General features: G+C 31.8%; 1 protein-coding gene across 1 annotated transcript; it reads left to right on the top strand.

Annotated features, from left to right (window-relative positions):
* The first annotated feature begins 1,636 nt into the window (after positions 1-1,636).
* Positions 1,637-6,293, top strand: LOC134711772 (uncharacterized). The gene is made up of 2 exons (XM_063572638.1): positions 1,637-2,664; positions 3,815-6,293. The coding sequence occupies exons 1-2, from the start codon at positions 1,849-1,851 to the stop codon at positions 4,895-4,897; spliced, it is 1,899 nt and encodes a 632-aa protein (XP_063428708.1). The 5' UTR covers positions 1,637-1,848; the 3' UTR covers positions 4,898-6,293.
* Positions 6,294-12,650: the final 6,357 nt, after the last annotated feature.

The following is a 12,650-nucleotide window of genomic DNA, read 5'->3' as shown; positions in this document are numbered from 1 at the left end:
TTAAGGTAAATTTTGAGGGAAACTAGTAATTCAGGTAAATAAATTAAAAAAAATGCTATATCAAAATGTTTTTGTTCATCATCGTACAAAATGGATGATTAACATATGAATCCAATCTTTCCACCTGTAATTTTGATCATCATGATTAAATCTTTTTTCATGAAAAAAAAAACTAGTATAATTTTAGCCAGTTTGAATACTTTTGGTTAAAACCAATATTGACTGATGCTTAAATTTGAATTTTATGCAACTGTCATATAAGTGAGAGGTTGAGCTAGCTATAAAACCAGGTTTAATTCACCATTTCCTACATAATGAAATCCCTGTTCCCAGTCAGGAATATGACAGTTGTTTTCCATTCAAATTGTGTGTTTTGGCTTGCGATTGTCATTTGATAATGGATATTCCGATTTGAATTTCCTGAAATTTCAATATTTTTGTTATTTTACGTTTTGAAATATGACATAATATAGCTTATAAATGATGACAATTCACCGATAGAATGCGGTAAAATAAACATCGTGTATGAACTTTAATGTAACCATTCTGAACTATTGCTGTTGTCTGAAATAAGATATGATATTTGAAAAAGTGGCACTTGAATATTATTTAGTTGTCTGCTATCCTCTGTGAGTGTAGTAGGAGACTTGTTTGTCTGGATTTATTGCAAGTTAAGCTAACACTAACTTAACAATGTTCAATCTTCATCTGCCATGCAAATCTTAACAGTCAAAATGTTCAATGGGGCATATGCCACATGCCAAGATAAACATGGTCAACAACTAAATTTCACAAAACTTTAGAAGTGAGAGTTTGAGCTAGCTATAACACCATATCAACGTTATTTTACAAAAAGAAATTGTCTGTACAAAGTCGGGCATATTACAGTTGTTGTCCATTGGTTTTGTGTGTTTGAGCTTTTGATTTTGCCATTTGATTATGTTTAGTATTATTTTTATTTTACTATAATAATAACATACAAACAGCGAAACACACACACTATCTGTATATCTTTAATGTAAAATTAAGGCGACAGTAGGTTATCGATATTTAAGTCTTGTAAATTGATTAAGAAAAGGCAAATCAAAGTAACAACTAAACAATTCAGGGAATCACATGATCGACACAATGAGTGAGACCGTGTATGTTGACCAGGTACTTGAAGGGTTTGCTGCAATTCAAATCATGTAATTCCAAACGCAGTCATTTTTTTACAATCGGGAATGCGACACAATCAGTAAAGTAACAGACCACACGACAATACTGGTAACTTTAAGATCTAAGACGGCGGAAACACGAAGCCAGTGAGTTGAGACACAAATAGATCGAATTTGTCAACCAATTCCTTATGGTGGCATGGTAAAATATATGTAGTATTGATTTCAGGCGTTCTTGTTATTTCATAACTGTGCAGACCGTTGGATATGAGGGACACACATATCCTGCAATCACAAAATATCTATAAAAACAAGGTTTCGTCACATCTTATTTGATACCTTCAAAACATGTTTTTATAGCTGGAACAACGAAAAATATGTGATAGATTCTTACGAATAACGACAATGTATAACAAGGCAATATGGCACACAATTAATAGGAAATGATCCGCACAAAATCTGTTGTCATTACTATGTAATTCACTTATTGATTACAAATATCGTAAAATGAAAAAAACAACATTATTTCATTCATAAAAGTTTGACCTGAAATAAGGATACGTGTCACAGCGCTTGACGTCAATAATCCTACGTAATTCGAATCCCCAATATGTTGAACATAAAAGTAGAGAATCGTTAATATTGCATAGAGATCAAATAGGTTAATTTCGCATGGAGCTGCAGACTCAAGATGATGTTCAAAACTTTATTTAGTGAACACCAATTGTTTTACGCTAATAACGATCTAAGTTATGCAAAGGACATCAATGAATTACCGGACGAACTTTTGGCGCGTATTTTCCGTTATCTTCATCCAATCAAGGACGAATTACCACTTCTGGCATTTGTTTGCTCTAAATGGCGGGATGTTTTGCAAACACATGGTATACTATGGAGACACATTCATGTTGATCCGAACTATTTCGCAATGTATCATTTTAGTCTGCTTTGTTCCATGTTTCGTAATTACGGATATCATATTCAAAGGCTCAGTTGGCGGGAAAGCTCTCCAGTGTTTCGCAGTGTGTTTTCACTGATACCAACGCTTAGTAATTTAAGAAGTCTCCGACTGCCTATTCTATGGACACCTGAAGTATTACATAAATTGTCAAGCCTATCCAATCTCGAGCAAGTTCAGATAAACGGTGGCTACGAATTAACTGATGACGAACTTGAACAAATTCTAGCGTACTTCCCAAACCTGAGAGAGATTTCCCTCAATGCCTGTTGGAGAATAACTTCTAGTGGAGTGAAAAGATTGCTGTCAAAACTTCCTTTCCTAGAAACTGTAAAACTGAAACTAAACTCTGGATTAGATATAACCGACAGAAGAAGTGATGATGCAATAGCAAGAGGGTTTGGAATTGCACGTAACATTATTGACAACAGCACTGTACACTTGGTAAAAGTTCTCTGCATCCATTTTTTACCTATTGAAGTGGATGAACTATGGGAAATAGTGAATAAGTTACCATGCTTGAAGAAACTTAGTATCAGCAACTGCGAGGTAAGAAAATACACTGAAGTATTTTATTATTGTTTAACGAGCACATTTTGTCCCTCATTTCCAAATTCGTCTTTTATTTCCTTGTTTGAATAAGTGTTCATCCTGTTGGAAGCTGGACAGTGCTTTTTTTACCGTATGTTTTACATTTAACTATAAATGGTTTCGACCGGCAAAGGGGGATGTTTGTGATAATGTTGAAATGGTTTAACCTCACCACATATTTATGATTGTATCAGGTTAGTTTATCTAGAGCATGTGTTGTTTCTTTGATGTTTGTCTTTGCTTGTACGTTGGGATTTTTTTCAAGGAGAATGCATGTGTTGATTTTTGGTGGGTTCTGTTCTATTGTTTAATATTTTGGTAATTTCTAATACCCTTTTTATGTATTACTTATTCATAATTTCATTTTGTAAACATCAATAAAGTTGAATCATAAATGACATTTTATTAAGTTATTTTGACATTTGTAACAGATGCCACAACGTACGTGTTTTACTATCAATTGACGCAAATAGACTGCAACATATGGTGGAGATTCCATATTTTCCCACGCCTATTTAAGGCTATCCTTACACACGGATAAGTTGAAATCAATTCTACATTAAAAACATAGTATACAGTTACATCAAAAGCTACACTATTTAGGTTTTCTTGCAAAGAGTTAACATTTTCAAACACCGAAGGTGATGTTGTCAGAAATGAACACGTATTTTGACCAACTTGTCTTTTCACAGTATGAAAACATAAACATTTTTATCTGCTATCAATTTAAGCTTTGACGTCATGAAACATTCCCAAGATAAGCCGTTAAAACTATGCGTTAAACAGCTATTTATGTATCAAAAACACTGAAAATTCCAAAGAACTAATCAAAAGCATTGAAGCATTTTACAGAAGAAACATACAAATACGTGTCAAAAGAAAATAACAAAAAAGCAAAAAGACAAAGGTACACATAACTTTACTCAAAAATTCTAAATACGAAAATTACAAAACAAATAACCGTGATGACTTGATGATTCCCACGCCATATTAATACCCGTATCTAGATGTTCGGTAAAACGAAACGCACACTGGCAATATGCAATTCAGGTCAACATTTCCTTTTTGTTTTTTTGTCTTTTTATGATTTATTTTTTAATTTTTACAGTACCTCCACGGTGTTAGACTGCTGTCCGATTCCTTAGTAAAGGTATGCCTGCACAACCTTTGGAACGTTTTATTTGTCAGTCTGGACATTTCGTCTCTACGTTTCCTTACAGTTGATGTAGGTTTGGCGTCTATAGAACACTTAGAAGTCACATCGGATAATCTAAGGAAGGTTAATGTCAATGGAGGTAATACACTACGAACCATGAAAATCAAAAGTCAGAAGTTAACTTTTCTAGAATTAAAACAGTGCGAAGAAATTGAGATGAGGTCATTCAAGGAGACTCTGAGAAACAACGACAAACTGGTATGTCTACGTTTAGGGTGTATATCACATGACAGTCTGACACTCGACGAATACACAGTACCAAATTTGCAGGAACTATGTCTGCTTGGAGATTTTTCATGCGAGACTCTGCATATACGAAGTCCAACTTTAAGATTTATACATGTGGAAGCAGAAATGGATATCGTTACCTTGAATCATATGTACATTACAGCAAATCATTTATGTAGAGTAGCCTTAGTTGGGATGCCAGCGTTGAAAACGCTCACAATTCAATGCGTTAGTGTGGATTCGATTGAAATGAACCTCTGTAGTGATGATCAGTTGAATCTAGAATCCTGTGTGATTCATGCCATGAATGCAATAGGATTTCTTCGTTTCTTTGACTGTAATGTAAACCTTCTATGCATCTCTACCCCGCTTGTAAAGACAGTTGTTTTATATCGATGTCAAATGACGGATTACACTCTTCAAATGGTTTTGGCGGGATGCACAAAGATTGCTCATTTGAATTTAGAAAAATGTCGACGAGTTACAAATGTGGCATTAGCGTCGCCCCCTTTGAAATTTTTGAATATGTATGGCTGTAATGATTTACACCGCTTGTCCCTTAACAACTGCCCTCAAATGATAGCTGTAAATCTTGGCCAATGTCCAAATGTGAAATTATTCATTAGAGGTATCGAGCAAGATCTGACAGCACTCTGTACCTCTCTTCAGATTGTACACCCGAAGGAATTTGTTCGTTGGAGCCACGACTTTCCACCAAAACCATATATTTGTCCAATTGAATATTGATGACTTCGTATTGATAAGCAACTGTTAGGAATGATCAATTGATTTTTTTTTAAATTATATAATAGCTTCTGTTACAGGTTTGTTTTAGATGCAATGATTGTTGGACACATGGGCGAAAAAATGTTCGAAAAAGGGACATGAAACTAGTGTTATCCGTCCAAACTATCAATGCAAATAGATCACGCCAGTCCAATTTTTTTTAACTATGAGACTTTCATATGTATTTTTAAACATGTTTATAACAATTTTTGTACTGATGTTTGCTTAAGTTTGTCATTTCATAGAAATATCATAGAGTCGTATATTTTTTTAATTCATTTCATCTTGGTGATTTCTAAGATGATGATCAATATAGTGTTATTGAATAATTTGTTCTTTTGGGATAAATGGGTTATACTTATAGTGAAAGATGTGCGTTCGGTTGTTTTGATACTCACATGTATGGACATAATTCATCTTATATGTGTACATTTCAACATTATTCAAAAGTCATATGAAATTACTTTCTTGAAATAATAATGTTACGAACATTATTTGACCAACGCATGTATACATAACCCAGAATTTGTATATATTTACTTACCTGAGTCCTATATGGACGATTTGAACATTTATAAGGAATCCATAACATATTATTTACAAAATATATTAAATTCATTGAATTTGCCTGCCAATTAACTTTCGTTAATAAAAAAAAACCACAGAGTCAATAATGGAGCAAATTTAAAACATGATAATGGAAATGCTATACAGCCATGTTTATTTTTTTTTATATATATATTCCCTGCTCTTATTTATGTATGTTAACCAAACGTTGTAATATCAATTGTTAAATAATTTTTGCGTATATTTTTTTTTCTTTCTTTCAGAACCAATTACCAGGCTTATAATTTAATGATTTAATAATTTAACTCTATCTAATTTCCATGTTTGCTTACCTTCTCTTTCAAACATCCCGATCCCCCTTTTCACTTGCGCTGTGGGATTGCGGAAGAACTTATGAGAGGACTCGCGTGTAAGTTCAATGTATACGGAAAAGTTATCATGGAATAATACTATGAAAAGATAATATTTCAACAGCACTACAATTTTTTTATTTTCTTTTAAAATAAAGTCCTTGCACACGTTATTTATAGCAAACCCTGGTCATAGTTTATATTTAACATATGCAACATTTGGTTTTTTTTTAATTTGACGTATCATAAGAATATACTTATAACAATACTTACATTGATCAAAAGGTGTTTTTTTTTCAAAGTCCCATATTATTGATTATTCATGTGTATAAGTTCATAAAGTTATGAATGAGCTGGTGTCATTTTGTATTTGGTGTATGTGTTGTGTTTTTGGTTTAGTAATTTTATACACTGTTGTATGAGGGACAGGATTTGTTGCATTAAACCATATCAAATCAATTACAAATCGTGTTAGTATTTATTGTAATTTTATGCAAATCCCATTTAAAAAAACAGCTGTTAAAGTAAAAAAAACAGTGTTTTTACATTTTTACAACTTTCACCAAAAGAACTGTCATTTCGGAGTGATAGAGTTTCGGCCAAAAAAGTAATTTAATAAACAATATAAAAGGCATTGTAATTATACTTTTAACGTTGTGATATACCGGTTATATATCTGATTTTTTTTTATTAGAGATCCATTAGAACCAGTCTCTTATGGTGTTTTTTTATGAAATCACACCTAGTTTTTGTTAGGTTACGTGTTGTTTTTGTACCCCTATTTGTGAAATTTTGTTCACCCAACATTGTCAATATAATGAAATTTAACGCGACTGTCTTACAAATGAGAGGTTTAGCGCTATAAAACCAGGTTCAATTAACCATTTTCTACATTTGATTTTGCCTGTTCAAAGTCAGGAATATGACAGTTGTTGTCCTTTCGTTTGGTGTGATTTTTTTCATTTGATTTTGCCTTTGATTCAGGACTTTCCGTATCGAAAATTCCTCGGAGTACAGTATTATTGTGATTTTACTTTTTGCATATAAAGCCTTTTTTATCTATGGGTATATTCATTGGCTGATCTGTGCATAATATAAAATACAACAAAATCAAACAGAAAATAAATTCATATATACTTGTAACATCTGTAAACGTTCTCACAGGGATTACGAATAATAGTATAACAATAGAAAACAGAACTTTACCTTCAAATTGGTTACAAGTAAAGACGGGCATCGAAATTCACGAATGCCAGTATTAACAATAATTGAAAAAAGTGAAAAATAATCTGAACAAGATCAACCCTGTATAATTGAGATTACGCATATTACTATCTCATGGCTAGGATGCCATTAAGTACCGACTGTTTTTATTTAAACTTCTGAAGGGGAATGGTCGATTCTAAAGCAACGAAATATTTTAAAACAGAGCAACAAAATAAGAAAAATCTGACATGATGAATTCAAAACAACAAAATAAAAAATACAAAAAATATACAATACAAGTCCAGTATTTCTAAATCGTGTGTATATTGGCAGAATGAGACCATTCAAGAAAATTGTAATTTTTTTTAAACCACATCATAGTATATTTTATTACAACAACATCAAACCTATATTCTATAAGATAGTGTTTCTTGCTCCTACAGTATGACATTGAGTTCAAGCAAGATGATATACAATACAATTTAAATATATATCTTGTAATCAGTAGGAGCTAAATGAACCAAAGACATAAACATTATTTTTTTAGAGGTAAAAAACTGTCTTGTAAACAATAACCAACTTTAAACTTTAAAGTCCCTAATTCAGACAAGTGGTGATATATTTAACAAAGATTTTCGAAAATATGCCATGCACAAACATATATATATATATGTAGATGACAAACATAAAATATTACTTGAAACACACTGCTCAGTAATGTTCTGACAAGCATATAAACGTATGGTTTGGTTCATTGTTTTTATCTCAGATCTAGATTCCCTTTTTCTCCCAATCGTTGGAATAAAGGCATTATAATAACAACGTACAGTGATAATATTTCAAAAAAATCTTTGATGCCAGTATAATAATGTAAAATAAATGTCCAGATATCAATAACACCCGGTTATAAAACTAGCAAGTACTATCAAAACAGTTGTCTAAATGTCAATCAAACCCGTTATAAAACTGACCAGTACAAACACAACAGAAAGAAAAATAATACCATTTCATGCAATTCTACATATGAAAACACATGTACCAAGTAAGAAAAATGATAGTTGTTATCCATTCGTTTGATGTGTTTGAGCTTTTGATTTTGATTAGAGACTTCCCGTTTTGAATTGTCCTCAGAGTTCAGAATTTTAATGATTTTGTTTTTTTCTTAAACTGCTAATACACAAATCGTGCTTAAGTATGAAACACTTGTCAATAGTTTTAAAGAGAACCACTATAAAATCTAAAGAGAAACACGATCTTGCGAATGGTCGTTGTTCCTCTGTATATAATTTCAATGTCAGAAAGACCTAAACTAAATAATTGTGTGCATGCTTTATAAAATTTTGATAACATTCTAGAGTTATGCTTCTTGATTAAGAAGAAAATAATTTCGTAAAGATTTCCACTATTCACTTGAGTACGTCTCTGTAAAATATGGAAAGTATAACTGTATAAATTTTATCATTAGAGAGAATACTGTATCACACACCATTGATTAGATACAACAATGTCAGAATTGTTTGTTTCGAGATTTTGTAGCTACAATTTAAGAGTTCGATGCTAAATTGTGTTTGCCTCTCATCAACTCTACTTATACGCCTTTGTACTGTTGTTTCGATACCTTTAAGTCTACGTTCATCATTTTATGAAATATGCATGCTACACTTATGTTGATCCTCTCTTCAATACAAAGCTCAACATCGTTTTTAAATATTGGATCAAGAAGACAGACGTCATGTGAAAAACGTAATTATTAATGTTGACAAAAGTAGCAACTTGAACAAGCGGCGAGTGTATGTACTTTTCAGTTATTTGTCTGATGTGTTTGTGCTTTTGATATTGCCAATAGGTAAATATGGGCAACAGTAGTACACCGCTGTTCGAAACTCGTAAATCCATGAACAAAAAAACAAACTCAGGGTAACAAATTAAAAGTGAGGGAAACGCATTTAAGATAAGAGGAGAAAAACGACGCAACATTAAAATGTAACACACACAGAAATGGACTAAGCATTAGACAAAATTCAATGAGAATAACAAATATAACATTCAAAACCAAATACATGAACTTGGGATAACAAAGTACAGTGACACGTCTTATAGTTTGTGAATTCACCCTCGAATATAAGAGAAAACAAAGGACAAAACGGAAACACAACGTTAAAATGTAACACACACAGAAACGAACTATAATATAACAATAGCCATATTCCTGACTTGGTACAGGACATTTTTAAAGAAAAAAATGGTGGGTTGAGCCTGGTTTTGTGACATGCCAAACCTCGCATTTTAATGACAATGTTAAATATAACATTAAAATGATATCAACTTAATATTACAGGACTACAATACAAATAAATAGGAGAAAATATTAGACACAGAAACACATGGAGAATAGCTAACAAAAGGCATCAGGTTTAAAATTCAATACGCCAGAAATTTAAACGCGACTCGTCCACATAAGACTTAGGAGGATGGTTGGGATCCCGCTAACATGTTTAACACCGCCACATTATTTGTGTATGTGCCTGTCCCAAGTCAGAAGCCTGTAAATTCAGCGGTTTATGTGTTACATATTTGTTTTTCGTTCATTTGTTTACATACATAAGGCTGTTAGTTTTTTCGTTTGCATTGTTTTACATTGTCTTATCGGGGCCTTTCATAGCTCGGGGCCTTTCATAGCTGACTAAGCGGTATGGGCTTTGCTCATTGTTGATGGCCGTACGGTGACCTATAGTTGTTAATGTCTGTGTCATGTTGGTCTTTTGTGGATATATGTCTCATTAGCAATCATACCACATCTTCTATTCTATATTACCAGTGACGCCCAGATATAAAAGTTCGAAAATCAGGAAGGAACTTTCCAAATTTAAAATTTCCTTAGAAATCGGTATTCTTGTTATTTTTCTTTTTTCTATATTTAACAATATTAATGTGGAGACAACCTTATAACTGGTAACTATCAGCTACACAGAAAAATCCAAAGAATGCATAATATTATCAGGGACTGATTGTTTGGCTAGCTCAATTATAAAACATAAAAGCATTAAATCTAAATTAGCCCAAATAAACTTATTAAGAGGCAGTTGTAAAATGGGTCGTCTTAGATCGGAATTGTGTCTTTCGCAATTTTGTTCATTTGTTTTTGTGATTATAGAACAGTTCTAATTAGTAAACACTTTTTCAATGTATTCTTTTAGTAGGTTGTTATTTTGGTCTGAAACAATACTGTTTAACAATTTAACAGTGAATAGAATCAGAAAGCTTGAACGAAGATAATAATAATAAAAGTACCTCAATTTTGAAACTTTGTTTGTAGTCGAGTTTTTAGTCGATCTAAATCATTTACTGTTAAAATGTTGACAAGAGCCATCTTCCCTTTTCTTTGTATCGTTGATTTTATTTATTTTCTCTGAAAAAGACCAGTTAACATATTAATTGAGTAAATACTATTAAGAAATCCACTCTGTCCAACGTTAAATATTTAGAATCTGTGTTTGATCAAAATTAAATGAATTTCCTCACGACGTAACGTGAACACAACCAATCTTTCAATGCTTGATTATTTTCTTTCTAAATTGAATTAAGATTTTGACAAAGTAATTATGTGTTAATGCAACATGCTAATGATTCTATCCCTATGTATACATGAAATATAAACACAAATCTTTTTCAGTGTTGTTCGTTCCGACTTTGTTTCCGCTTGTTTATTTCAACAACTCTGTATTTTCAAACTGTTACAAGTAATTTTAGTCAAGCACTTTAATTGTTTTCCCACAGCCGAAGCATCTGGTCGACCACCGCGATGATTTATGTTCAATAAAGTTAACGTATGTTACCTAGGTATGTATGCATGATGTTGGACTCTGGAATAAGCTACATGATGTACACTCGATACCGAAACTTTGAGGAGACAAATAAATAAAACATAAACAGGCTAAATTTTTTTCAAATTTCAGCACTAAATAGACAAAAATATTGGCACTACAAGTAATCTATAAGATATTTAAAAAACAAATTACCGGCTCATTATGACACAAGAGCTAAAATGACAATTCTTAATATATCAGAGTTACTCTTTTTGCATTCCCAGCAAAAACATGAAGGACAGATCATTAAAAAAGTTTTAAATTTAGAAAAACGACTTTTGTATGAAATATTTCTCTCTACTATAAAAAAATATATATATAGTTTATATGTAGAGCATCGGCTCATCATATAAGTACGGTGTCAAGTAGGGTGAATTTGATTTTTAATGGACCGAAATACCTCAAGGCTGATTTTTGTCTTATTTGGAAGATAAATATAATGTCGTCCGATTTAAGAGTAAATTAGAACCTGATTTTAAAGTGGTGCAAATTTTTGAAAATTGTAGTTAAACGAAGATTCCATCGTATTGATAATTTTTGTTTTATTTGCAAGTATTTCGACCACAAACATCATCAAACACTTCAATCAGAAGACAACATTAACAGTTGCAATTTCAAAAATAAGCGCTACCATTACTTTGTTCATTTTACAAGAAAACTTCAATGACAAAAAATCAAAAAATCCAATGATTTCTAGTTATCAATTTTATAGAACGTGGTACCTTCTTTTCTTTTTTCTTTTTCTTTTTTTAGACTTATATGCAATTTTTGGTGAAAACGAAGGTTTCGTGATGTCATGAGTGCCAAAGGCTTACGCGGACAAATGTTCTAGGTGCATAACATTGCAAGCCTCCATCAATATTTACGAAATGGTGACTATATATAGTACGTCAATCAGATCTACTTATGTTATTGAGGTAATTTTTGGAACAAAAATGTATAAATTAGCACATATAAGATAGCCATTTCATCACTTAAAAAGACTAAAATTTTACACACAGTCACAAAGAAATTATGCTTTATACGTTTTAAAGAACACGCAGTTAATCGCAAGAAACTGTTAATAATGGTAATGGTACTAAGGGAGAATAAAAATACAAAATTGATTTTCTTATTTCATTGTTATAGGACACCTCAATATTGTTTGATACAAAAAGATTATGAATTGATTTTGATTTTGTATTAAAATAATTCTTATATAATTAAAATACTCGAGAATACTTTTATATGATAATTCGAGAGGGCTTTCGGGAGATGCTCTTGGCGTTTTCCCATTTTTCGATTCACAACGTTGACGAAACTTCTTTTTGTAACCAATGTAAACAAGATGGCGTTATAATAATAAAACAAGCTGGCTCCATGTTAAAAAAAAACCACATCGCGTTCATCGTTCAATTAAATAATGAATACAAAATGTCCATTTAAATGATGATAATATATTTTTGTAGTTTTCGTCAGATATAATACCAAATTTCATGGACTTCATTTTATTACGTTCAACAAAAAATATATTTATGAGCCAGGCCAGTTTAAAGAAACGCATATATACAATTTATTTTACGTACGACAGAAATTAGGTGAAACTATAAAGAATAAAAAAGTATAAATCAAAAACCGCATTTCAAGGAAATTTATTAGTGTATTTGTATGTGAGTGAATTTGTCCAGTTTAGACACCAATAAATTGCCCTGAAAGGCATTTTATCTTATAAGAAACCGAAATATA

Source organism: Mytilus trossulus, chromosome 3 (genome assembly GCF_036588685.1).
Source record: "Mytilus trossulus isolate FHL-02 chromosome 3, PNRI_Mtr1.1.1.hap1, whole genome shotgun sequence".
NCBI lineage: Eukaryota > Metazoa > Mollusca > Bivalvia > Mytilida > Mytilidae > Mytilus > Mytilus trossulus.
The sequence above is the reverse complement of the archived record's forward strand: the minus strand, read 5'-3'. Positions and strand labels throughout refer to the sequence as shown.